We start from the raw sequence: 27,724 nt of genomic DNA, 5'->3' as shown, positions 1-27,724 counted from the left end.
TTTTTGAGAGCCACTCACTATTGAAATACAATCATCACCTTCAATATTTCAAGAAAAAAATGTGAGCTAGATGTTAATTAATTTTATATATTTTTAGAAGTCCTACAATGTCTGGTATATTGGGATGCACTTTTGAAATCAGTCTTAAATTTAATTTGGTCTCGAGTTCAACTGCAAAAGTTATGAATCAATGTACGTACAACTGTGATGGATGGATGGTGGATTTAAGAGGTGTATATTGGCCCGTTTGTTATGATCACTAGCTTATAAATTAGATTATTAGATTATCATTATTTTAATTATTCACTTAAAAAACTCGAAATAAGTTGGTAATGCATGTGCTTGGTGTAGCTTTTTATGAGCTTGATCAAAATTTCCATGTTTCTTTCTTGAGATTTTCCTTCAAAAGATCCCATTTTTGAAAGATAACAAAAAAAAATATTTCAAGCTCCCGAAAATTTTTGTGGGTTTTTAAAGTAGCAACAAAATGAAATTTGCCCTTTTGATTATGAGAAATACCTGTGCCTATAATGCAACTTGAAATCTGGATGTTTTGGGTATTAGCGACATGAATTCCGTCAGTGTTAGGGCTGTTCTCCGGTGCAGTCACTTTGAGATTGGAGGCTTGAACGTTCACACATTTCTCAAAAGAAACATGCATTTGCTGCCCATTTTGGATCTTCAAATTATTTGCTTTCACATTCTTGCAGTTATAGAAGGTCAAAGCCTGCCAATAAATTAAAAGGAGCCTGTCTTTCAAGAAGAGAGAGATTTGGTCAAAAGTATATGCTATGTGGAAGTTTTATAAAGAACTTGCTTGTATAGGAGGGGATCTGTATTTTCTGAATCTGTAGTTAAGGAATTAGAATAAAAAACGAAACCAAGGATGGTGTTGTGTGGGTGATGCACAACATGCACTATGCCGGAGCCATAGGTTCAGCTATCCAACGGCTCAAATCTCATATTCATCATGTAGCATCCAAGCCATTCATTGTTGAGATGAGATTTGGATCGTTGGATCACAACACGCACTATGCCGGAGCCATAGGTTCAGCTATCCAACGGCTCAAATCTCATATTCATCATGTAGTATCCAAGCCATTCATTATTGAGATGAGATTTGGATCGTTGGATTATCGAACGAACAGCTCGGATGATGCACAACACGGTGTTGTATTGTGTGCACCACCCGCATAGCACCATCCCCACAATTACAAGACTACTTGATCGACTTCGTAAAACTGAAGTACTAAAGAGAGAATGAGATTGTATTATGACTTTTCTGAATGATAAGGAGAAAATAATTGATTTTCCGTTTGACAAAAAAAAATAAAAAGATAAGGAGAAAATTAAAAAAAAAAAAAAGAGATGGATCAAAAGGAAATTGTTTGCTTGTGTGGATGGAATTAACAAAATAAATTCTTTCAAAGGTGGTGTGATCACCGTGTGAACCAGGAAGGCTTGGTCGATGAAATATGAATAGAAGGTTGCTGAAACTTTAAAATACCTTGCGAGGATTTGGTCATGTTCGAGAGATCGATGAAAGAAATGTGCGTTTAAAAAAGACGACACTTTAAACATTTAAGATGTTGTAATGAAAAATAAATAAATAAATATATATATATAGGGAGATTAATTAACATACCGTTGGCGCATCCTTGCAAGGCTGCAAATCAACAAGAGAAGTAGGTCAACTTAATGAACATTTTTTTTGTTAAACAAATTAATTAGGACAAATAAAAGGATTTTAAAAAAGATAATTTAACAGGATGACAAATTAAATTGAAGTATTTTGAAATTGAATTAATGCTTACAAGAGCTTTATTAATCTTGCAAGAATTTTGCCACCATATCTTCCCATTTCCATTGATGGTCCCACCTCCTTGAACCACCAAATTTTGAACACTATCAAATAGAAGCCAATGTTTCCCATCTTTGCTATAGTCAGCTCGATCAGCAGATGCTTCTATTGTTCCATAAATCTAGTATATCCATGAAAAGATACTCTCAAATATTATCCAAAAAAATTGATCGTATTGCGGTTCAGATTGGTTCGAAAGGTGGTCTTACTACACCATTTTGATATAAAAAATCATTAAGTTTTCCAAATTTTATTTCTTTTGAACTTAATTTTATGTACTCTTATCTTTTTAAGTAAGTTTCACATATATTTGAGCTTCAATACAACAAATTACACCTACAAATACGAAGAAAATTGCCGAAAAAATTTATCATTAATCTCATTCACGTTCATTTGAAGGTGATCTAATTAACCATACCATTTTGAATCTAAAAAATCCTTTAAGCTCTGTGAACAAATCTTCTTTCAAAATAATCTTTATTCCTATCTTTCCAAACAAAATTTCCTTTAACTCCTCTCTCTCTCTCTCTCTCTCTCTCTCTCTCTCTCTCTCTCTCTCTCACCTGCACTGTAAGACCAGAATTGCAAGGGCCTGGGAATGTGATTGGCTTGACAAGATAGGTCTTTTGGGGAACCAAGAACACAGCCGCACTTTTTGATGAACAAGCATTGCTCCAAGCCTTCTTAAATGCCTGCAGAAGATCACTCCAAATTACCAATTTATTATTTTAGAATTGAACCACAATAGAAAATTAAGAAAAACAGAAAGAAATTAATCCCAACAAATTAAACTGGAGGGAAGATTGCATGCACGAGAGTCATGTGCCAATAGCATGCAAGTATGCATGTGTCCTGTCCATGCACATATATATTATTTTTATGGCCACATACAAATACTAGCAGTTCTCAAGTGCATGATCCACCATATATCTCACTCCGTATTATAGTAGTATAATATTGATTCGAAAGTATTCGCCATGTAGAAATATTAATAATATACTATAATAAGATATCGTATACTCCCTTCGTCCCATAATATTTGTCCAATCCGCAAAATAAGGATGTAAAAATAATATAATTTTTGCAAGAAAATTTTAAAAGAATTCAACAATTCCCTAGATATTGATGGGTTCTTTTAAAGTTTGGATTTTTTTTTTTGAAAGAAATGCATTATTTTTGAGTACTCGTTTGCGAACCGGACAAATATTTTGGAACAGAGGTAGTATTAATTTTTATTGTCTAAGGGATTTTCCATCAACCATATTGGTAATTCTCCACACATTCTCTCAACAGAATTTTGATACAGAATGATGAGACCTTTTATGGTCTTCTAGTTTACATAGATGCTATGTATGAAAAAAAAAAAAAAACCACTCAAATGTCAATGTTATTGTGATGTGCATAACTTTCGTTTTGTCGGTAAAATTCTTTTTTTTTTTTTTTGAGTTCGTAATAGTATTGATATATGTACCCAACCAGAAAATCAGGTATTGTGTATATGAATATAAAGAATGCCGCAATTCACCATAGCGTACAAGTTTTCTTTATAAAAAGCAATCATTAATTGTGCTTGTAAATCTCGTAATAACAACCACGTACATAATAAGCTATTAGCGTGAGGGCGATGATAGATTGAGTCTTTGCGAGTACCAGCACCTTATCTATAAGATAGTTATTGTGCTCCTCAAAGCTCTCTCAATATTGTCTTTTTGTCTTTTTTGCTGTTTCTGAATTTTGTCCACACACACACACAAAAAAAAAAAAGATGTAGAAGGGTACCTGAGTATCATCACTGCTTCCATCACCTTTTGCTCCATAATGATCAACGCTAACCGTTGTGGCTGAAGCCAAAACCCTGCCCACTCCTTTATCGTTGTCTTCTTCAATAATATCAGAGCTGATATACGAAGAAGGGTACGCTTCGAAGTCGTAACCATATTCTTCAAGGCGATCATAATCATGAGGTGAGTCCCCGTGAAGGCTACTGGTGGAGTCTGAAATAATACCAATAATGATCATGGTGAGGAATGGGAAGAGTACTTGTCTTTGTAATGCCATTGCTTTTCTCTGTCTAAATTAAACAAGGATAGGGTTTATTCTAAAAGTGTGGAAATATTGGTTTAAAGGATGATATAATGGTACATTAGCTGGATTGTGTATTTATAGAAATGAGACAGAGAGAGAGAGAGAGATGGTTGAGTCCTAATTCTAAATGATTCCAGAGGTATGGGACGAGATTTGAGACTCAGACGAAAAGATTTCCTTCGGCCTGGGTTGGCGGTTGCTGACTTTTGCTCCATGCATACATACATGGACATTACATATATATGTGTATAAAAAGATGCATATGTGATTCTATAAATCTGCTTGTGAATCTAGACAATAAAGAAGACATGCACAAGCAAGCAATAATATTACTCATGTAATCACCGATCAATGGAGGTTTGAGCGGAGGCTAACTTAATTTTTGACAATATATGTTTAAAGTGGTTACTACCGATCTTAAATTTAATATTATCCCAACCTACTTGTGGTGTAAGAGCATTTTCAAGAGAGAGAAGCACAGCTTCATCCATAATATATACACTTATACATTGCATGCAAGTACTATATTACTGTGTGTATATATACGGCTTTACCGTGCGGGACTCCTCTTTCTCGATCGAATTGCAATGATCCGAGCTGTTCAAAGTGTGCAGAACGTGATTTTAAGGGTACCCCACAAGAAATCGGCAAAAAAAATGATCGGGAAGGGCTTGATCCGAATAGCTTTTTACTGAACCGTTCAATAAAAAATTGTTCGGATGAAGCCTTTCCCGATCATTTTTTTTGCTGATTTCTAGCGAGTACCCTTAAAATCACGTTCTAATCACTTTGACCGGCTCGGATTGTCGTAATTCGATCGGAAAAGAGGAGTCCCGCACGGTAAGGTCGTGCGGGATCCCTTAGGAGATCCGGACTGTATATATATATGAAAAAATTAAGAGAACATTGCCAAGGTATGTATGCATGCCCATGATGTTTATGTATGTGTTAAGGTTCATGCATGCATCAGTTGGGTGTGTTTGAATTTCCCATGTGCGTGGGATGTAATACTTTATCATTTCTGATCTTTCATTACATTAATTGAATTTGATAATAATCACGATGGCGAATTGATCACGGAAGATTGGTATCTATCCACAAAATTTGCTGATGTATTGAAACAATCCTCATACATTAACATGATGTAGTTTGAGTGCATGTAAACAACTTAGAGCCCGTTCCAGAACACCTTCTTAAAAAATAAGTACTTATTTCACATTTTCAAACTAAAAAATAATGCAAATGAAAAATAATTTTTTAATTGTTTTTGCACCATATTAAAGATCTCAATGAGATCTTTTAAACAAGATCCATATTGCATATTTTCAGATTTCAATAAACTTATTATTTTTGAGCTTGAAATTGTTTTCTTAAAAAATAAGTTCTTATTTCAAGTGTCTTAAGTTAAAAACATTTTTGATACCCAAAAACATTGCCCTAAATGTCACAATGTGTGACCTAAAGAGGAAATAGAATTTTTTTAGGTTGTAATAGATAGAGTTGAGGATTGTGTTGTTCAAGATTGAGTTGAAAACTTCAAGAGTTTCAAAACATGGTGAAGCTTAAATTAATAGTTTACCAGTCAGAGTGATGATCATAAAGGATTGAGCTTTGGACGATGATATGGTGTCTCCGGTCATTTTGGAGACACCGTAATTTTTGGCATAACTTTACCATTAAGAGCATAACTAAAATCAATTACAAGCATAATAGAACCCAAACAAGACATAACCAAGGAATATCCAAAAAACCAACCAAGACGTAACTAAACCCAACCAAGGCATAACAAATAAGTTATGTCTTGCTATGGTTTTGGTTATGCTTTGCTATGGTTCTGTTATGCTTGTAATGAGTTTTGGTTATACTCGTAATGATTTTATTATGCCAAAAGTTACGGTGTCCCCAAAATGACCGGGGACACCGAAGTCATTCCCTTGAGGTTTATTGTTGTAGGTTTCTAATTTATTTAGTATGTTGAGTTAGAACGTACTCATGAGCTAGTGAGATTAAAAATGTGTTTAAGCAGTCTAATATTTAATAATCATATATCATCAAGATGATGCTATGGTGTCTCCGGTCATTTTGGGAACACCGTAATTTTTGGCATAACTTTACCATTAGGAGCATAACTAAAATCAATTACAAGCATAACATAACCCAAATAAGGCATATCCAAGGAATATCCAAAAAATCAACCAAAGCGTAACTAAACTCAACCAAGGCCTAACAAATTAGTTATGCCTTGTTATAGTTTTGGTTATGCCTTACTATGGTTCTGTTATGCTTATAATGGGTTTTGATTATACTCATAATGATTTTGTTATACCAAAAGTTACGGTGTCCCCAAAATGACCGGGGACACCAAAGTCATTCCCATATCATTAATGATCTTGACGAGCGCAAGTGGAGTGGAGTGCAGTGAGCGCCTCCTTTAATTTATGTTCTCATGCACATGGGCAAAATTCAATTTCCATAAACACTCATCTTCCTTCCCAAGTCTTCTAAGATAGAGTAGATTAAGAATAACGAATGACAAATATATATATATATATATATATATATATATATATATATATATATATATATATATATCTTGACGAGCTAACAAGTTACAACCCAATGTTGTTCAATATAATTGTATATATATGCTTTTCTTATAGAGAAAAAGATTTATTATATTTTTGGGGTGTTAAATTCTAGTTTGTACGAATTATGAGGCAATTACTCTTCTACCATTTTAAAAAAACCATGCTTTCTCACTTGTTGGGTGTCAGGCTGCCTCCCACATCGGGAGTTTAGATTGTTGTGTACTTATGTAAAAAGGTCCTTCACCACTTATCTAGTCAGCAATTATTTAGGTAAGTTGGTGTGTGGAATTACTCTTCTACCCTTTCTTAAAAATCATGAGTGACATGGCAAGCTAGTATTCTAGGGTTGGCTAGCTCGAATGAGACACTTGGCGCGTTGTTATTGACTCGATCGCAATTTATTCAAAAGCAAGCTAGCAAATGTCTTTGGCTAACTTTGATGGCATCACCAAGAACTGCCGTATAATCTTTTGATTAACGAGTTTTGTGATCAAAAGGGGAGGGATGGGTTTGGGTAGAGAGATGGGTGATTTAACTCTTCAAGAGTTATCATTATCCATTAGTAGGAAGACTTTACTACACCGAAAAATTATTCAGTGCGCCACTCTCTCTCTCTCCGGTCATGAATAGAGACGGAGCCAATAGGGGGCCAACCATGACACATTTAAAATTAAATCTAATGAATCCCTATTTTACAAACACAGCAAGAACATGGAATTTCCATGTTTAAAGAGATCTAATTGGATTGCTGCAATGACAAGGACACCTCTTGTTGTCCGGCCAAGGCAGCTGGCCTACCGGTCCACCAGTAGGATGAACATCGTCGGCGATGCTCTTGCTAAGCCGACGACCCTAGCTCCACCGCTCCCAATATTATTTACATGAAGCTGATATGTTGATGCTACTGCAAGCTGTGATGCCCGACCCCATGCATTTTACTCGTTCAATTTCTAATTTCGCGTATTTCAGTTGGCTGTAATGCAAAAAAAAAAAATATATTTACATAGTAGTATTAGTATCTCAATTATGGATATCGAGCCTTGCATTGTATTTCTTTTTGTTCATAATAAAATCAAAAGTTTGAGTTATATTGAACTGAGTGATCAGCATTGGTAGTGGGACTGCATGGTTGTTAAAATCCTACGATAAACGTATTCTGCAATTCGTATCGTCTTCGTCCGAGACCCAAGCCTCTGATTGGCAAGGTATCAAGCAAAGAAACACCTCAAGGAATAAAGCCCAGCACCTAAAAGCCTTAAATCCCAAATAAAATAGTAAAGCGCAAATGGGACGCAGTCCAACACCAAATAGGGTCTAAATGCCAAGTACAAGGGCCAAAGCCCAAAAGAGAACCCTAAGCCCAGATCTGGAATCCGGACGCCAAGCCACTGCCGCCGCAAAGCACCAAACACCCTATAAACCCGTCGTACTTCGCCAAGAAACAAATTAACATGAGGGCACATAATAACGTGTTATGGACCGGAACAAAGATTTACTAGGAAAATGCCTAATCTATTGTTAGCAATTCAGCTAAGCCAAGGAACAAAAAGACAATGCAGTACCCTCCTAGCCTTTTTTTTGCGTAAAAAAAAAAAAGAAGCTAGGAATTTGTTTAGTGAAGTTTGGGTTTCATTTCAATTTCCAGTAGAGAAAATAACAGGCCCAATGGTAGCCTTTTCCATATACTGTGTGTTGTTTTTCATTCCAATGGTATATTCCTTACTTGAAGCCCGTTAGGTTCGAAAAATTTATGGGAAAATGACGGCTCAGGACGTGTTTTGATAATTAATACCTGCCAAGGACATACTGAGAACATTTGTTAATACTGAAAATGTCTTTTGGAAGGTATTAATTATCAAACCCGTCCTTGTCCGTCATTTTCCCAAAATTTATTCGATTACCCTGAGGCACGTACATACATATAGTCGTGGGGCTTATGTAAATGCATATTGATAAAGGACTCTGAAGTATTAGGGAGGCGGTGCCCCAGAGGCACTAAAAAATTACTCACGGGTAGGGCTGCAAACGATCCGAGCCGCTCGCGAGCGGCTCGGAGCTCGGCTCGATAACGGCTCGGCTCGGCTCGGTTCAAGACAAAAACGAGCCGAGCTCGAGCTCGAGTCCTGAGCTCGTTTCATAAACGAGCCGAGCTCGAGCTAGTCGAAACTCGGCTCGAATTGGCTCGCGAGCTCGATTATATAATATATTTATATATATATTTATATATATATATATTTTTACATATTTATATTTATTTATATATATATTTATATATATTTGTTTCATAAACGAGCCGAACGAGCCGAGCTCGAGCTCCGAAAATACCTATCGAGCCGAGCTCGAGCTCGAGTTCTGCAGCTCGTCACGAGCTCGAGCCGAGCTCGAGCTCATTGTTTTTGAGGCGAGCCGAGCCCGAACATGCCGAAACTCGGCTCGGCTCGGCTCGATTGCACCCCTACTCACGGGAAGGGAAAGTACAATCATTTGTTCCGATATAAAATGTTTTACAATGTAAAATGTTTTCCATATAAAATGTTTTTTTTTAAAAACAAACTTCGAACTTTTATTTTCTAGTGTTTGGATGGCACACCTTGTCTAACGACGTGGCTAGCAATCTCCAATCAACTTGATTTTTTACAAAAATAATGTTCTTAACAAACTCTATAAATAAATAAAAAATGCATCCAACTATTCACTCCACCACATTGTGCGATTAAACGAAATTCCACAGAGAATATCAGATGCAACGCCAACGAATTACTGGATGCTAGTAAAACAGAAACAAAAAACTAGTTATATACAGCTCAAAAAAAAAGATGATGGCGCGCGCATCATGCCCTGTGACTAGTTGAGAAAAAATTCCTGAACCGAAAACTGAAGTGTTACTAGGCTGGAGGAATGTTCTGGGGGACCAAGACACCATGATGACCTAAAGAGTGTTCAAAACTCAGTTTGAGCCAATAAAAGGATCCAAGAAAGTACTCTATAACAAACCCAAATCTAGCAATTTCTGCAACCAAAAATTTAAGCCAAATGGGATTTGCTACTAGCTAGTAGAAATTTCGGTTCATCGTCTCATTTTCCGAGTCTTCTCAGCAACAACAGAATTCATCAAGACTATCATAGACATGCTCAATGTACTATGGTTGTTCCATTGTCTATCTAAATTGCTGCAAAAAAGCGAAATATTCGCCTCTTTTGGAGCTGAAGATAAATGCAGGAAACAGGTGCAGAACTGCACAAAATCAATTACAGCCAAAAAAATTCAATAGGAGTACGTACAACAACAAAATTGTCAGCTGCTATTGCATATCTAACTATATTTCCGAGTGGCACGTCCCAAAAAGAGTGAACAAAAATTCACAGGAGCCCTATGCACATTTCAGTTGTTTCTCCAGCGTACAAAAAACACCTGCAAACAAAACCAGGAACACCATCAAGAACTGAATCGTAGTTCTCGTCTCTTTTGTTCAATATGTCGTGAAACGTGATAGTCAAGCATCACAATGTGAGCACTGAATATCCAACTATATAACTCACTCCTTCTGTTGATTGTTTTCTACAATCCACAAGTAATTCTTCTAGACATGAGACGTTAAAAAAGAAACAAGAAGAACAGGTTGGATGCAGGATTAGTTTAAGATAATTGGTTATGCAACAAACAAGCTCAACTTAGCAGCGCCATATTCCACATAATCGATGTAGCTTTGAGATTTTGTTTTTGCTTCTGTATTTTTCCTTGGCAGTCTTCTTGTTCACAAAAGATTTTCTTCACCATTTTCTTCTTTTTCGTGCAGATCAAAAACTTGAACAGCCGATGCCCGATAGGGTTCCTTGTTACTAAGTCATAGATTACCACGTTTGTGCCTTTGTGGTTTTCCAAATGGCATCTAAAAAAATTCTGTTCAAGACAAAAATGAAGTAATTACCAGCATCTAGTACTCTTCATTAGATTATTCGAGCCACATTATCTTTTGGATTACTCTCATTCACAGAGAACAATCCACTCAAGACACCTTACCTGCTTTTGAAGCCAAAATGAAGCCTTTCTGAACTTGCTTCATCAGCTGCTATGTCTAATGATACTGCGATTTTTTCCTTACAACCACAACACAAGTACCTACATATCTCGAATATGTCGACTTTCAAGAACAAACAAGTATAATAACAGCTAAGACAATCAGTAAATTCTGCAACCCCGTGTATGTTCTTCGAATCACCAAGATGGCCATCATGTGGTGTCCTGTTCATTACATTACAATTTATGAACTCACAAGCAAATGGTCATCACCTCTTAGATAATTAAGTGATTTTGAAATCACTTAATCAACTGCTACAGTTCTCGAAAGTCCCCAAATCAACTGCTATAGTACTTGAAAACTCTAAGAATCTCTTACCTAGTGCTCATATTGTATGCACCTAATCGACTACCCCCAAATCGACTGTTTTCTGCATTTATCTTCAGCTTCAAAGGCAAATGGTCATCACTCTTAGATAATTAAGCGATTTTGAAATCTTTTCTCATACGCATTTATGTAAGTGTTAAACCATCCAACTCAAGACCAATGAGTGGAGAGGCCGCCCAAGCTCATATACTAGTTTTCAAGGTTATAATTAACCAATGTGGGACAATTTCCAATTTACCAACACTCTCCTGCACGTGCGACCCCCGACTCGCACATGGAGAGGTCAACAAAGGTTCCGGAACAGACGGATCACAGCGAAACAAAGTGCAACTATGGAATAAACAAGGGGGAACGAATTCTCATTAACCCTAACACAAAGACTTATTATTTATATTAAGAGATAACTCGATACAAGACTTGTTTAACCAGTGTGGGACAAGACTCATAACAATTACTCAAATATTCCAGCAGGACTTACCTATTTGTAAACAGCTCAACGATGATACAAATGCACTTCACTTCCTGCACATTTAGCAAGTTCACTTAGTAACACATTTTTCCCTCCATAAGCATTCTGTTGTTTGTAAGAACAAGTAAACTCACTTAGTGTTGGAATTTGATCGCCCCCTCCTCGGAGGATTCTTTGTCTTCTTCACATTAACCTGTTCTTCATCCTTCTTCATTTTCTGTGCAGGTTTAGATTTTGAAGCTGAAGCTCCATCTCCTGCATTCCTTTTGCCAGCATTTGTCACCAGTTTCTGCCGTGGTTTTGCAGCAATTTTCTTCTGAGAAACCTTTGCGACCTCTGAAATGACCATATTTTGATCATAAGATTCTTCATAGCCTTTTTCCATTTCCACGTTTTGGTCATCTGATCTGACATCAGAATCTGTCTTCATGGTTTTCCGGCTTTTGGGGTTCACATTAGGCTTCTCTTTGGTACATAATGTGGAGGCTTCCCCAGGCATAACTTCAACCTCAAAACGTTGAGACTTGAGGTCCAATTCCTTTGATTCACCATCAACATACAAAACATTGTGCAGCTTCTTCTTGTCGTTATAGGAGTTGATTGTCCCAGTAACCCATTTCCTAGAGCCAGACTTGTATACCTTCACTCTCTTTCCCACAACAAGGGCAAAACCAGTCTCACTCAACCCAAGTCTCTGAAAGGAAGGAATTGCCTTTCTTGCCCTCATATTGTATGCACCTCTTTCAGCGGAAGACGCGTTTGGATCTGCTATTCCATCGTCGGGTTTTCTCCATTTTGCTGGACTTACTGGTTCCTCATCATTTTCCTCCTCAACCAAAAGCTTTCTCTTCCCCTTGGCCTTTTCACTGATCTTTTTATCTCCTTGTCTTGGATTATGCGGTTTGAGAATCCAATCCCTGTCACCCGAAACCCTCTTTCCCTTCTCATTTCCACCACCCTTTTGAGCCACCTCGTCATTAATCGTCAAGTTTCCCCCTACCATTGGTTTCTTCCCTTCGGCATTTTCAGCAACATTTGCCCCTCCTCTGTTTAAGTTTCCCTCCACCATTGGTCTCTTCCCTTTGGCCTTTTCATCAGCATTTGCCACTCCTCCAGTAGAGTTTCCATCTACCACTGGTTTCCTCCCATTGGACTTTTCATCCGCATTTGCCCCCCCTTTAGTTGTTGCCCTTCGTGATCTTAGAACCCTCTCACTGCCACCAGAGTTTATGCTATCCTTAACCTTCTCAGCAATGTTGCCTTTCTTGCGGTTGCCACGATTGTCCATTTTGGAGGCCACATCGTCAGACTTGCCCAGTCTACCAACTTTCTTCCTAGCCATTGGTTTCACCTTCTTAGAAAACAATCAATGTAAGCCTCAATGCTGCAAGATCAAAGAAATGATCATAAAAATGGACAGAAATAGGGCAACTTTACAATATGCCCCCCAAAAAAAAAAAAAAATATATATATATATATATATATATATATATATATATATATATATATATATATCTTTCTTTCCGGATCATGTTTAGTGATAAGCATGCCAATATAATATTTTATGGGTAACTTTTACAAGAGTATTTTGGAGACATGTTTAGTTATGAGCATGCCAAAAAAAAACATTAGCTTCTATTTGCTTTTCTTTTCCTATCGTTTTCTCTTCTTTTTCCCTTTACGAATCCAGGATTCAAACACAACCTTAATGCATTGATATTTTGTAACTTAACCCTCGAAACCCAACCTAAGTCACACAATGTGCATTCCTGTGTACGAGCGTGAGCACAAAAGTGTCTTTAAAAAACATCCAAACTACCACAATTCGCGTGGGCGAGGATTAAAAGCGCGAGCTCAAAGTGATGATTGAGAGCAGTAATAAGGGTACTATGTGACTGAGAACCCAACAACAGAACAAACTCCGAAATCCAAATTACAATAATTCCATGATTGATAAACCCATTTTAGAAACCCTAGTTTAACCAAAAACAGAGAACCCATCAAAGGTATGACAAAAAAAGAAAAAAACTAGAGATAGCGAAATAAACAGAGGACACGAGTCGCTTATCCACTAAGAAAATTCAAGAACTCAACTATTTCAACAACGGGGAAAAGAAAACCAAGGGGGGAAAGAGGAAAATTTAGCTTCACCAAACCCTAGTCTTCCCTCTTCAAAAATCCAAATGCCCAAACACAAACAATTAACAAACTCAATAAATCCCCATGGTTGTGAAAGACCATAAGCACAAAACCCTAACTTTCCAACCTTCGTGAAGCAAAAAGTGTCTCAGACAAAACCCATCAAAACCCTAAAAGATTTCCAGGTTTCATAAAACAAAACCCTAACCACATTGGACATGAATGATTCGAGGATATAACGAGTTCAAGAAACAGAGCATTCTCAAGTACCATGGGCACGGGCAGAAGCATAACAATATGCAAGAAACACATATTTCATTCAACACAGCCGAGGGAAAATGAGTGAAAATCTCAGTAAACCAGATTATGTGTATTGAAAAGTGAACAAATACACCTTTATAGAGAGAGAGAGAGAGAGAGAGAGGGAAGAAGAAGAAGAAGAAGAAGAAGAAGAAGACAAACCCTTCTCACAATTGGGTAAAAGAACAGAGGGTATGTTCAAGAATCATGTATTCATCAAACCACTAGCGGAAATCGATGAAAATTCACAATTGGGTAAAAGAACAGAGGGCATGTTCAAGAATCACGTATTGATCAAACCCACTAGCGGAAATCGAAGAAAACAGAGCATGAATGTACATCTGTATGCATGGAGAGAGAGAGAGAGAGAGAGAGAGATGTACCAGTAGTTGTAAGAATCTGTTGCGTACTCTGTAGGATTTTGGGGAATTTCTCTCTTTTTAATGAGCAGAGAGTATTCAAAGCACAAGTCTGGTTAAAAGCTTCAAAACAAAGGAGGGGAGCGGGAAGGTTTTCCGGGTGGACACGTGTCGTTTCTTTATTGGCTAATATTCTCTAGGGAAGTGGCAAACGACGGTCTAAACTGAGCTGGTTGTCATTAGGCTTCGTTTGGATGTTCATAAAAGGAACTTTTCGGCCCTGGTGGTTTACTGTGCCTCTAAACTAGTTTTATTTTGAGCTCGAAGAAAAATAAGTTGATCGGATGGATATCTGATAACTATATTATCAAAATGAAATTTAGTTGGAATCCAGAGATTATATCACAGTACTGTCGACATATCTCAATAAAGATGCTAAGCTAATGTAACTAATCCTAATTAACTGCAACTTATGCTCAATTTAGATCTCTGTAATCTCCCGTATAAATAGGAATTTGATTTTCAATAATTTAATATCCGAAGTAATTCTATTCTGACAATTGGATTAATCCAATAATATTCTTCAAGAATCAATTATTTTGTACTTCAGTAAAGTCAAACATTTCCTATTTGCATGGATTAAGCCAAAAGTCTCGGATTCCCATGGAGTTGGAGGGATCTGATTGGTATTTAGTTTGGTACTATATTATGATTCATAATTGTATATTTGTATGTCATCAGTAATCACATCTCTATTCCAGCCAGTTCCAAATGAAAGCATGAAAATATGGCATTACATTCACATTTCTCTCAAGATTACTATCACCCAAATTGAGCCCGATTGTTTTGGTTATTTCTCGTCAAAACCTTTCTATCCCTCCCTCCCCTTTTTCTAATAAAATAAAAGAAAAAGTAGAAGAGAAAATACTAAAAAAAGAACAAAGAGAAGGTATATATACTTCAATTGAAAATAGTATATATAGCAAACAAGAATTGATTGAACAGGGGAAGTGAATTTTCTCTCTCATTTCTAACCTTACATAGCAAATGCAATTTGGGTGAAGCATTTAAACTACTGAAGAGGAGAGTTTTGACTCCGAAAAAGGCAAGAGTGCGTTTGGTGCTATCGTATATAAGGTCACGGCTGCATTTAGGAGGGGCTTTCCCTCTTCAACAAGCCGGTGGTGATTGCACTCCCAAAAGAGAGTCTCAACGCGGCGGGGAAGGAGATCCCTCCAGAAAACATACAAACGAAAAACCAAGAACGTAGATGAAATTCAAGAAACAAAAGCCTTTCTTTGACTACTTTGTGAAGGTATATGCAACATACTCCATTTACAATAACGTAACACAACCAGCTCCCAGCTCCATCTTCATCACAAATTCACACTTCTACTGCAACTCTTCGTACATGCCCGATTATAACTTACATATTGCACACAGGAAATACGATAAACACTCGAGGCCTGGATCCTAATTATCCTGTAAACAGGGTCTTGAAAAGATTTCAAGGAAAATGAACCAGGAAAGAAATCGAAAAAGATAAGCAAAATGGCAGCACAAGAAATCAAGAGATTTGTCGTTTAGTATTCGTCTTTGGGCAAGAAAATTCAGTTTTCCACGAGTTATCTACCACCGCTGCTCGACTTCAACGATCCGTCTCTCATCAAATGTAAGCTGAGACTGTTGTACCGCTCTCTTGAATACTGCCTTGAAGCTTTTCTCCAATCCGTGCCGGCTTTCATCATTGATGCAAACTCCTCATAACTTATACGTCCGTCCTGCAAAACAAATAAAGCAAAATTAAGAATAGAACCAATCACATGCAAAATAACACATTTCTCCATACATCAAAAATGGTTCACAATAGGATGAGAATGTGGCATGAAAAATCTAAGGCGGTGTTTGATTCACTGTATGAAGGCTGGAATGGAATGGTCATTCCCTTGAAATCCTTATACAGTTAGGTGGCCGAAAATTTCTCAATTTACATCATAAAGGGAATCATCATTCACCAACCTACGTGAATGACCATTCAACTAGGAGGCTAGCAATGAACAATTCCTTCCCAAAATAACTTTTAGTGAACCGAACGCTACCTAGCCGTCCAAAAAAAAAGAACTCAAAGAAGACCTATGATAATACGGACCTTGTCAGTATCGACATCCTGCATGATGGCATTAATGACTTCTTCATTGTTGGTCTCATGACTCTCATCTCCATCAGCTAAGGCATCCCTTAGTTCTTCAATCTCTATATACCCACTTTGATTTTGATCAAAGAATTCAAACGCTTTGTGAAGGTGATCTTCATTACCCATCTTTCTGAGGTGAACAGAAATAGCTATGAACTCCCCGTAGTTCAAATGTCCATCCTTGTCCACATCGCCCTGTAAACGGCCTCAGATTACTTCCAGAAATCTAAGTGTACTTAAAAGAATAAATTGGATAGCAAGAAGTGCATTGGTGATAAGTTACTTGAAAGATTGACATATGCCTGTTAAAAAAGATACGAACACTACTTATATGCTCTGTTGCATTAACATCATTATACCGTTTATTATGGTGTGTGCTAAAAGACCTTCCCAAAGCCAAATTTTGGCCACAGCTCTTGCCAAAGCCAAATTTTGAATCCTAATGGTTTGCCAAAGCTCTTGCCAAATTATTGCATTACGAAATCTTGTGCCAAATTATCACAAGATTTGGTAAGTGCCAAATTCTTGCAAACATCTTCTCTCTAGCTCTCTAACAATGGAACCAAAATAGCATTTCCGTTCCACATTCGTGGACAAAACTCAAGAGATGGCATTAGCACCAGTGTAGCAAGATTACTGCATGAGAAGCATCTTCATTGGTTCACCAAACCTCTTTCCACTAGCAAATTTAGGCAAGAGAAGACCAAAAGTGATGTTCCATTGGTTGGGCAAAAGTGTTGCCAAAATTTGGCAAAGCCATTGCTTGTGCTGAATTTGGCATGACGTTTATTTGCCAAGTGATCATCAATGTTACTATTGATCTGAACACAGAAAATTGGTATTAGAGTCAAAATAGCTTTGCATCAATAATGCCTTTATTGGCATTTTGCCTCAATCAAAATGTCTTGAACCACTGGAGATTGCTCTTACAGGATTGTGGCATTTTAGCATGCAAAAAATTTGCTACCGCATCACAATTAAGGCAGTAACCACAGGAGATGCTCTAAGCACATAAAGAATTATGTAAGGACAAATCTTGGACGAACTTCATAAGAGTGCATTAGCCAGAATAATCTGTCTTAGTGACACTTGTCCTCTTATCCCAAGGTCAAAAGGTTGAAAAAGCCAGTTCCAACTAAGATATAGTACTTACAGCTTCCATGAGAGTCTGGAGATCTGAATCGGGAATCTGATGCCCCAGCTTTAGCAACCCAATTCTAAGCTCATCAATGTTGATCTTCCCTTTGTTGTTGATATCCATCACTTGGAACCCCTGCTTTAATCCAGCCGCATCCTCCGCTGACAAATGATCAGCAATTACCTGTTCATTTGGCAAATTATTAGAACTGCCCAGTTTACATCAATCAACCTAGAAAATTCCAGAATGCGAAGCCAAAAAATATCTCGTTATCTGTATATGCTGTTCATCCTTCAAAGCATTACCTTTAGAGCTCTTTTCTTGAGCTTGTTCATCACGGCAAATTGCTTGAGCCTTGCTCTCACAGTTTCACCCAACGGAACATTTGGAGCCTTCTTGGCATTTTGTAGCCACGTATGTTCTGGAAAAGGCAGAAAAGACGAACTCAGGTTAAGGTTTCTGACATTCTTTACCTAAGAAATTAGATAGTGACAAGTACTTTTTGTGCATCAAAATTCATAAACATAGTACTTTGTCCTTTCAAGAGGATCATACCTAGCACTTGCTGAGCGGTAAGCCTACGCTTAGGATCAGGGTTAAGCATCTTCTTTACAAGATCTTTTGCATTGTCCGACACTTTGGGCCAAGGGTCCCGCTTAAAATCTACAACAGATCGAATAATTGCTTGGGCAACGCCTTGTTCAGTCTCTGCACAGTGAGAACATATATTTAGATAAGATAGGAATTCCAGAATCAATAACAAGAATAATTAACTCGACAACAATCATGCAAATTCCAAACAACAGAAAATGTGGTGTGCCCATATGTCGACCTAATGCATTTGGTCCGTAAAGAAACTCACTGCAGTGAATACTCTTATTTATTAGTATTTGCAAGTAATGCCTGCTCACAAAAATCCTACCTTGTAGGCTTATATGTTTCAACTAGGTGAAAAACGATTATAAAATATCTACAGATGGGCCACTGACCTGCCCAAAAAGGTGGGACACCACATAGTAAGATGTACAGGATTACTCCAGCACTCCAGACATCTATCTCTGGACCATAGCTCCGTTTTAGAACCTCAGGAGCCATGTAGTAAGGACTTCCCACAATCTCATTAAATGTCTCACCTGTTGAATTAAACCAACTTTAGCCAATACAATGGAGGGTTTATCAACTGATGAAGCAATACAACTTGCTCAAGGCAACGACTATCCAAGGGCATTACCAGGTTTAAAGAACACTGAGAGCCCAAAATCAATTGCCTTCAAGGGCGCTGTTTCTTTCTTGTTTGCGAACAAAAAGTTCTCCGGTTTGAGATCCCGATGCATAACCCCATGCTTGTGGCACATCTGTAACAAATCGTTTGAATTGTATATGAAATTATGAATGTCAAGAAGCAAGTAAAAAAAATCATTTCTTCCAAGCAATAACAGAAGTCAAATGAAGACAACATCATAATCCAATCTTGATTTCGATATGGGAAGCAATAGCATAATAAAATGAATGAGACAAGCGACAAATATGGAATACACAGTAGATATTAGAACAGTCAACATCATAAATTTTAACAGAAAATAACAACTAAAAAGAGAGCAAAATACCACTCAGTGAACTCCACACCACATGGTGAATGCTGTTAAAAAGACAATGGCACATATTACACAGGTAAGGATACCTAACTGATCTTTCAAACTCTTACCAAGGGAAACGAAAATGGAGATTAACAAATGAAACTACGGTATTGTAAATTTGAGAAGTCACTCAAAAAAATGGAATTTTTTGTTTACTAGGACTTAAACCTCTGGTTACTCCAACAAACTAACCCAAAAAAAGCCAGCTAATATAAGATCCCATTCGGAGAGATCATTTTTGGGAAATGACTGCAACTAGATTTAGAAGACAAAAACAAATGAATGACCATTTCCTGCAAAAAGTAAACTCATGTGGTCCTCAAGCTAGATTTCTACTAAATTCTCCTTCTGCGAAGGAATATATATTGAACCAAAGGTAGACTACGAATGTTCTGTACTCACAACGTTGAAAATCAAAACGATTATTCAGAGTGCAAAAAATTGGGAGATTGAAGAAAGACAGATCTTTACCACAATGACTTCAACAATTGTCTTAGTGACAACTGCAGCTGCCCTTTCGGTGTAATGCCCCCTCGCGACAATCCGATCAAACAATTCACCTCCTTCACACAACTCCATCACCAAGTGGACTGCAGTGTCATCCTCATAAGTATCTTTCAAGCTAACAATATTGGGATGCGGCGGCAACCGCTTCATGATCTCAACCTCTCTCCTAACATCCTCAATATCAACTCTAGTCCTCAGCTTGTTCTTAGATATGGACTTACAAGCAAACACTTCTCCTGAAATCTTATCAGTACACAAGTACGTAACCCCAAACTCACCGCGGCCGAGCTCGCGACCCAACTCATATCTCTCCTCAATTTTATTGCCTGTTGGGTTTTCCAACACATAGCTCTTGTTTCCACCACCATTTATATATATAGGGTTTGAAGCAAAATCAATAGCAAATGGGTTTTGTTTTTGTTTCCCCCTTTTTGGTGATTGAACAGATGGTGCAACACAACAGTTTCCCATAAATTAAATATTCAAAATTCCCAACTTTCCAAATACTTCAAGGGTCAAATGTAATCCAAAAGTAGAGCAATCCCAAGCTTCAATTCCTCACGAATCAAAGCCTCAATCAAGAAAGTTTCGATCTTTAAGCGATATGGGTAACCCACATATGATCGAAATTCTGTATTTTTTAACCAAAACAAGAAGAAATCAAGAAAACAGAACCTGGGTTTTTCTTGAAATTCAACGCTTGAAGAGCTTCAATACCAAACTTGACCTCTGAGATGTTGTAACCCAAATTCGATAGCAACCCGTGTGGAGTTTTCCCGAGAAAATTTATTTTTGGAGAAAAGGGAATTCAGAGGAAATCGGCTACACAAAGAATAGTTGAAATTTGATGATGATATTTATGGGAGAAGAGGAAAGGATTTGTGGGAAGGAAGAGGTGAGCAGAGGAATTTATCTCATCGGATATAAAAGAGAGAGAGAGAGAGAGAGAGAGAGAGAGAGAGAGAGAGAGAACAGGTCAGGGAGAGTGACTCAAATCCATTTCGCAGAGACTTCCCTCCTACTGAGCCATCTCTACAGTTTTCAGAGAGAAGATTTCTTTTTCTTTTTTCTTTTTTTGTGCTCTGTACTATTTCCACCAAAATATTGAAATTGAATTTCAAAGCTTACATTTGTTTTGATTAAAAAAAAAAAGAACTCACACAAGTTATAATAATAAGCAACAAATGAGTTTACTATTTCTTCTTCGTCATCCGCAAGTTTAATTGACGAATTCAAAGTAACAGGCGTGACTCTCTTTTTTCCCAATAAAAAAAAAAATAGGCGTCACTTGAAAACAGTTTATTGTGTTAAAAAATCAATTAGAAAAAATGAAAAATTCTAACCCTCACTAAAAGTTGATGAAATAATTAATTTTCTTCTTTGACAAAACAAACCACCCCAACCACCTTTTTTTTTTGCTTTTAGTTTTTTATTCAAAAAACATGAAAATTTGTGGATTTTATGATATATTTCCGAAATAGAATTCGCAAAACACTATCTAAATAAAAAAAACCTAAACACTTTATTAAACAAGTTGTTGGTCCTATTTTCAATTTTCTGTTAAAGTGTTTGAAGTTGTATAAAATAGATACTCCATAAATTAAACTAATTATTAAAAAAAAAGAAATGAATTAAGTGTTTTTTTTAGAGTCGTCTCATAAGAATTTTTTTAACTTCAGTCTATCTTTTTTACACATAAACATCTTCAATTTATTTCATGAAGACAAACGATTAATTTAATTTTTTTTAAGAAAATGAAGTAAAAAAATTACAAAATATTTTTCACTAATTTTGTCTAAAAACGGTCAAGTCTTCCCTCCCGCCGACACGTATATAATACCGTTGACAAACGTTGCCCGTTACCCACCAGAAATCCGAATAACACGTGGCGTCTTTTTATTGGTCTACATCTATCTTGCCGACATTCTAGAAGCTGACCAAAACTCCATTGACTCACTAGTCCAAAAGCCCCTTCGTTCTCACATTTATTTACGCAAGCAACCCTACAAACCAATAACCACACGAATTAAAGGCACCCCGCCAAAAAACCAGGAGGCCTATTTCGTCATTAACAAAAGTTGGGGTGACGTTTGCTGACCAGGGAAACTGTTGCCAACTGGCTACTAGTACAAGTTTATTGTGCATTGTTACATGGTACTTCAAAGGCCTTTTCTACCGTGAGAGTCACGAATTCGGGGGTGCTTTAATGCATCCTGTACTATGCCCTGTCGAGTGCTCGATTTGGTCATTTATTTCGACAATGGACAATTTGGATTTTAATTCAAACAATATGCGATTTAGATTTGTAAGAGCTCAAATTAAATCTGAACTGTCTTTGTCAAAAATGGATAGCCGAATGCAGCGGGTATACTAAAGTACCCTCCATTCAGGGAATTAGGTATTTAGTGGTGGAGTCTACATCAATCTATGATCGACAAGATTTTTAAAGCACCGTCACGTGATGATTATGTCGCGGCCCCAAATATTCTTCTTTTTTGTTGCAAATTTACCCCTGACATCTCCTTCTCTTTTCCTTTACTTGAATTTTGATTTCTTTTTAGTTATAACTGGGTTCCTTTTGGTAGGGCTGATAAGTGAGCACAACAACAAATGGTTCAAATGTGTTCAAGCTTGAATTATTTACGTATGATCGACAAGATTTTTGAAGCACCGTCACGTGATGATTATGTCGCGGCCCCAAATATTCTTCTTTTTTGTTGCAAATTTACCCCTGACATCTCCTTCTCTTTTCCTTTACTTGAATTTTGATTTCTTTTTAGTTATAACTGGGTTCCTTTTGGTAGGGCTGATAGGTGAGCACAACAACAAATGGTTCAAATGTGTTCAAGCTTGAATTATTTACGAGGTAAGTTCATTTCAAACGAGCATTAGGAGCCGATCAAAAGCCGATTTTCGCATGGTTGGGATTTATTAAATGTTGAAAAGTTTATTGAGCTTCAAAAAATATTTCAATCAATTTGATTCGTTTATATCTAATAACAAATCAATTTCACACAACCTTTTAACACGCAAACATGAGTTCGATTCAAGCAGTTCGGTTCTTTTATCGGCCTGGGTTGGGCACCACTTGTCCTTACACCTGGTCAGTAATTAATATTTCCTATTTTAGGGTAATCACTAAAAGGAGGAGGGAAATTAAAAGTATAGTTGGGGCATCCAAATGGTGATGTTGCTTCCAAGTTTTGACCCAATTTTCAGTTTTGACTTGCTACAACCAGTAATAGGACCAAATTGAATTTGTCAAATTTTTAAATAAGTCTAAGTCAAAATACTATGATGATAATCCTCATCACTTGATCAACTTATATCTAACCATACCTATTGATTTCAATCGGAAATTAGGCGCATCATATTTGTAAGTATAAAATAATAGTGTTGCTTCTTCTAAATCAATCTTTTATAGTAGTATATATTTTTACGAGTATGTTACGTATTTCAATGATGCAATAAAAGTGGTACATAATAATTAATTTCTTTACCCATTAAAATCACATTTTAGTTAGGTCCACACCAAATTTTTTTTTTTTTGGGCCAATATTGTACACATCAACTGGGTGTTAGTAAGTTAGTCAACAAAGGGTTTCAGAAACTATTTATAATCCTGAATCTCAAACGCTCACGAACCCAAATTATCAACTGGGACAAGAACCCATTGGTAGGTTCGCACCGAATTTGACCAATCCATAGTTTGCTAAATCTAGAACTTCATAGCTAGCCTTTCCTTCTAGAATTTGAGATTTTCCAAGTTCTCTAGAAATGAACACCTTTCCCTCCCTGCTTGCCAGGGTTTGACTTTTCAGCGTGGCTCTCTCTATCAATGATAAATAATTGAAGGGAAAAATGTGCATGGATCACAAGACATCAGTTCCTCGCATATGCTTTCTATCTAGAACATAATTAACAATCCAAATAAGGACTCAAACTTAATTAATGAGGTGCATGTGTGACATGGGAAAACAAGTTCCTCGATCTCAAGCATATTAATTGAATACTCTTTTAGTGCCATTATTGAGTGTAACCATATTTAAAAGAGGAACCTTCCCTGCTTAGGTCAATCTTGAAGATCTGGAAGTCTGGAGAACAGACTTGATACCCTCACGACTTTATGGTAGAGACTAGGGCGGTTACAAATCCGACCAGACCGAAAAAACCGACCGATCGGTTTGATCTTCAATCAGTCCAGGGGCGTTTTTTGGTGGTTCGGGGTGGACCGAACCGAACCGACCTAGGTTCGGTTTAGTTTTGGTTTTCTAAAAAATCTATGCGGACCGAACCATATATATTATAAAAATGAGCCCAAAATGGCTGGAAATGGCCCAAATAAAGGTGAAAAAATGGCCCACCAGTCGTTAGTAACTTAGGTTTTGGAAATGGGCCCGAAAGGCCTATTTCTGGGTGGACCAAAATCTCCAAACTCACCCCGAACTGAACTGAACCAAAATTAATACCTGTCAGGGTCGGTCTCAGACTTATATACCCCCAACCCGATCGATTTCCGGCAAATCCACCCAAACCGAACCAAATAACACCCCTAGTAGAGACCGAACTAGTCAATCTTAATCACCGTGGATCTTCTTAGTCAGGTGTAAAAGAAAAGAGGACTTATACGTTACGGTTTGTGAGCGAGGGACCAATTAAATACAAATGATTTTCGGAGAGGATAGATGCATGTAAAAGAGATTTTATACTTTCAAATAAAACCCGGGTTGCACTGTTGCAGTCGCTTATAGAAATGGAGCTTCCGAAATCTCATCTGTAGTTCCTTGGCCAGGGCACGCTACTCACCCGTACCTATATGCACTTGGTAGCTCATCATCTAGCAGGAAGTACAATTTTCATTTCAGATTTTGATGTATAGATGAATAAAATACTGCTTCTCAACATAAAAAAATTTTGTTTGTTTGCAAATTTTTTTTTTTTTTTGGTCGGCAAAAGAGAAATTTTATTCACAACACAAAAGGGTACATCGATCAAGGGAAAGAGTAAGAAAGTATCACTACTAAGAACATACATCCCAACGAGGTTGGCACCTATGTCCTAATACTGTTTGCAAATTTTGATGTGTATAAGATTTTGATGTGTATAATAGTGTTGCTTCTTCTAAATCAATCTTTTATAATAGTATATATTTTTACGAGTATGTTACGTATTTCAATGATGCAATAAAAGTGGTACATAATAATTAATTTCTTTACCCATTAAAATCACAATTTAGTTAGGTTCACACTGTTTTTTTTTTTTTTGGCCAATATTGTACACATCAGCTGGGTGTTAGCAAGTTAGTTTACAGAAAGTTTCAGAGACTATCTGTAATCCTGAATCCCAAACGTTCACGAACCCGAATTACCAACTGGGACAAGAACCCTAGGTCCACACCGAATTTGACCAATCCATAGTTTGCTAAATCTAGAACTTCATAGCTAGCCTTTCCTTCTAGAATTTGAGATTTTCCAAGTTCTCTAGAAATGATCACCTTTCCCTCCCTACTTGCCAGGGTTTGACTTTTCAGCGTGGCTCTCTCTATCAATGATCAATAATTGAAGGGAAAAATGTGCATGGGTCACAAGATATCAGTTCCTCGCATATGCTTTCTATCTAGAACATAATTAACAATCCAAATAAGGACTCAAACTTAATTAACAGAAATCCTATTGGTACCGACGGTACCCACAGGGAAAATGCACCGACGGCCACCGGACGGCCGTCTCCGGTCACCGGACGGCCGATCCGAGCCGTCCAAAAATTTTAAAAAATAAAACCGAGTGGCCTCACGCGAGAATCAATGGCATCCGAGGTGTGTAGGGTACTTGATCCGAGTACCCCTTTTTCGTGTATATACACGTATATACAAATATACACGAAAAATGGGTGCTCGGATCAAGTACCCTACACACCTCGGATGCCATTGATTCTCGCGCAAGGCCACTCGGTTTTATTTTTTAAAATTTTTGGACGGCTCGGATCGGCCGTCCGGTGACCGGAGACGGCCGTCCGGTGGCCGTCGGTGCATTTTCCCTATGGGTACCGTCGGTACCCATAGCAGTACTCCTTAATTAATGAGGTGCCTGTGTGACATGGGAAAACAAGTTCCTCTCAAGCATATTAATTGAATAGTCTTTTAGTGCCATTATTGAGTGTAACCATATTTACAAGAGGAACCTTCCCTGCTTAGGTCAATATTGAAGATCTGGAAGTTTGGAGAATCAGACTTGATACCCTCACGACTCCATGGTAGAGACTGAACTAATCAATCTTAATCACCGTGAATCTTCTTAGTCAGGCGAGCCTGTTCTCTCACGACTCCATGGTAGAGACCGAACTAGTCAATCTATAATCACCGTGGATCTTCTTAGTCAAGCGTAAATGAAAAGAGGATTTATACATTACGGTTTGTGAGCGAGGGACCAATTAAGCACAAATAATACATTACGGTTTGTGAGCAAGGGACCAATTAAACACAAATGATTTTCGGAGAGGATAGAATGCACGTACAAGAGATTTTATACTTTCAAATAAAACCCGGGTTGCAGTCGCTTATAGAAATGGAACTTCCGAAATCTCATCTGTAGTTCCTTGGTCAGGAAACGCTACTCACCCGTACCTATACGCATTGCTGGGTCTAGGAAGAGAAAAAAATGACCATCGGGTCTATCAGCTGATCCTAGCTGGAAATCTTGGTAGCACATCATCTAGCAGGAAGTACAATTTTCATTTCAGATTTTGATGTATAGATGAATAAAATACTGCTTCTTAAAATAAATAAAAAAAATGTTTGTTTGCAAAAATTGAAGATTTTCTCTCCATTAATAACAACTATGAAAGAGCCACATCACCAAATCCAATTCATGACGGCATGACAGTTTCAAACCATCAATTTTGAATTTCGAATATTAGGATACAACTTAAAAATGCATTAAATAAACGCAAGTCTATACTCTTGATGAAAAGTAAAGAAAGGTTTGTTGATAAGTAATTTATTTCACCACACAAATTGTGAGCTTGTTTGGATAATGAAGAAATGCTATTACATGCTCCTACTTGAATATATACGGTATACAACATCTTGAATCGCTTTGAATTTATTACATTCCGTGTGAAAATTCATATCATCAACAGTAAATTGGTAACTTAGGTATAGAAACTCGTCGTAATGTTTAACCATAAATTCATAACATCAACTTTTAACTCATAAATATTACTTCATAGGAGTAAGCAGTAAACTAATGAAAGATACCAAGAGAAACCGTATTATTCGGATGACTCAAATGACTTGTGTTATTTGAAGAAGATAATTGAATGCCATTATCGAAGACAAACTGGGAATCTCTACATCAATCATTATGATTTTTCGTCTAGACATTGTAGAAAATTGAGAATTCGAAATTGTTTCTATTTAAAAACTGGCTAGGGTATAGCGTGGATAGAGCAAGGGAGAATATTGTGGTCAATATAGAGATCAATTTGTAAAACGACTTTTTGTCTTGATATTGCGAATCTTTCAAGAAATTTTAATTTTTCTTGAAAAAGTTATATCCAAATAGGAGTGCATATTAAAATGTTATATCCAAATTCAAGTGCGTATTATAACACTTCTGTGGATAACACCATTGAATCCACTTTACGTCTTCTACGAACAAGTCAATCCAGTCATTGTGTGTGTGATTTTGTGTTTTTCTAACTAATATTTTGTTTTGAATATCAAAAAGTAACAAATATTTTGTTTTTTAAATATTGAAAAAAAAAAACTTAGATGTTTTCGTCTTCAACGGACGAGAAGGTCAAGGGTCAAGAACGAAATAAAAAAGAATACTTGATTCATCGTACCTATCAGGGCACGTATAAAAAAAAAAAGCAATGCGAGAAACACAATTTCAAAAATACAACCCCAAACACAATAGCAATCGGAATTGTGTTCCTAGACTTTCGGTAACCTATCAGGGCACGTATAAAAATAATAATAAATAAATAAAAAGCACAATTCGAGAAACACAATTTAAAAAATACGACCCCAAACACAGTA

At 37.1% G+C, this 27,724-nt stretch overlaps 3 protein-coding genes across 4 annotated transcripts in view; all 3 read right to left on the bottom strand.

Annotated features, from left to right (window-relative positions):
• The window catches only part of LOC131319170 (polygalacturonase), a 6,965-nt gene extending 2,989 nt beyond the window's left edge, over positions 1 to 3,976 (bottom strand). The window contains exons 1-6 of the mRNA XM_058349322.1: positions 3,641 to 3,976; positions 2,425 to 2,553; positions 1,815 to 1,982; positions 1,646 to 1,666; positions 520 to 727; positions 1 to 38 (exon numbers count right to left, since the gene is read on the bottom strand). The exon at positions 1 to 38 is cut by the window's left edge and continues 44 nt beyond it. Coding sequence (XP_058205305.1) covers positions 1 to 38; positions 520 to 727; positions 1,646 to 1,666; positions 1,815 to 1,982; positions 2,425 to 2,553; positions 3,641 to 3,919 — 843 coding nt within the window. The 5' untranslated portion in view covers positions 3,920 to 3,976. The remainder of the gene's footprint in view (positions 39 to 519; positions 728 to 1,645; positions 1,667 to 1,814; positions 1,983 to 2,424; positions 2,554 to 3,640) is intronic.
• A 5,602-nt stretch (positions 3,977 to 9,578) lies between these two features.
• On the bottom strand, positions 9,579 to 14,301 carry LOC131319249 (sister chromatid cohesion protein PDS5 homolog E-like). 2 transcript variants are annotated; one of them, XM_058349419.1, is made up of 4 exons: positions 14,232 to 14,301; positions 11,544 to 12,793; positions 11,419 to 11,462; positions 9,579 to 9,946 (listed from the first exon to the last, which is right to left on the bottom strand). In XM_058349419.1, the coding sequence occupies exons 2-3, from the start codon at positions 12,749 to 12,751 to the stop codon at positions 11,456 to 11,458; spliced, it is 1,215 nt and encodes a 404-aa protein (XP_058205402.1). In that variant the 5' UTR covers positions 12,752 to 12,793; positions 14,232 to 14,301; the 3' UTR covers positions 9,579 to 9,946; positions 11,419 to 11,455. The 2 variants fall into 2 exon arrangements, with proteins under 2 accessions (XP_058205402.1, XP_058205403.1); XM_058349420.1 differs by having other exon boundaries at positions 11,544 to 12,763; positions 14,232 to 14,297.
• Positions 14,302 to 15,483: 1,182 nt separating this feature from the next.
• On the bottom strand, positions 15,484 to 20,790 carry LOC131318998 (calcium-dependent protein kinase 7-like). The gene is made up of 8 exons (XM_058349085.1): positions 19,648 to 20,790; positions 18,771 to 18,894; positions 18,529 to 18,672; positions 18,095 to 18,247; positions 17,845 to 17,960; positions 17,555 to 17,722; positions 16,357 to 16,596; positions 15,484 to 15,988 (listed from the first exon to the last, which is right to left on the bottom strand). Exons 1-8 carry the CDS (start codon positions 20,152 to 20,154, stop codon positions 15,833 to 15,835), a joined length of 1,608 nt encoding a protein of 535 aa, XP_058205068.1. The 5' UTR covers positions 20,155 to 20,790; the 3' UTR covers positions 15,484 to 15,832.
• Between the last annotated feature and the right edge of the window lie 6,934 nt (positions 20,791 to 27,724).

Source organism: Rhododendron vialii, chromosome 3a (assembly GCF_030253575.1).
Source record: "Rhododendron vialii isolate Sample 1 chromosome 3a, ASM3025357v1".
Taxonomy (NCBI): domain Eukaryota; kingdom Viridiplantae; phylum Streptophyta; class Magnoliopsida; order Ericales; family Ericaceae; genus Rhododendron; species Rhododendron vialii.
This window is presented reverse-complemented; position numbering and strand designations above follow the sequence as displayed.

Bases quoted from the DNA above. Each gene is read 5' to 3' on its own strand.
- LOC131319249 (XM_058349419.1), bottom strand. From the start codon at position 12,751: ATGGCTAGGAAGAAAGTTGGTAGACTGGGCAAGTCTGACGATGTGGCC.
- LOC131318998 (XM_058349085.1), bottom strand. From the start codon at position 20,154: ATGGGAAACTGTTGTGTTGCACCATCTGTTCAATCACCAAAAAGGGGG. The intron at 18,673-18,770 runs GTAATGCCCTTG...TTAATTCAACAG, and splicing joins CTCAGTGTTCTTTAAACCTG to GTGAGACATTTAATGAGATT. The intron at 18,248-18,528 runs GTCAGTGGCCCA...CTCACTGTGCAG, and splicing joins TGTCCCACCTTTTTGGGCAG to AGACTGAACAAGGCGTTGCC.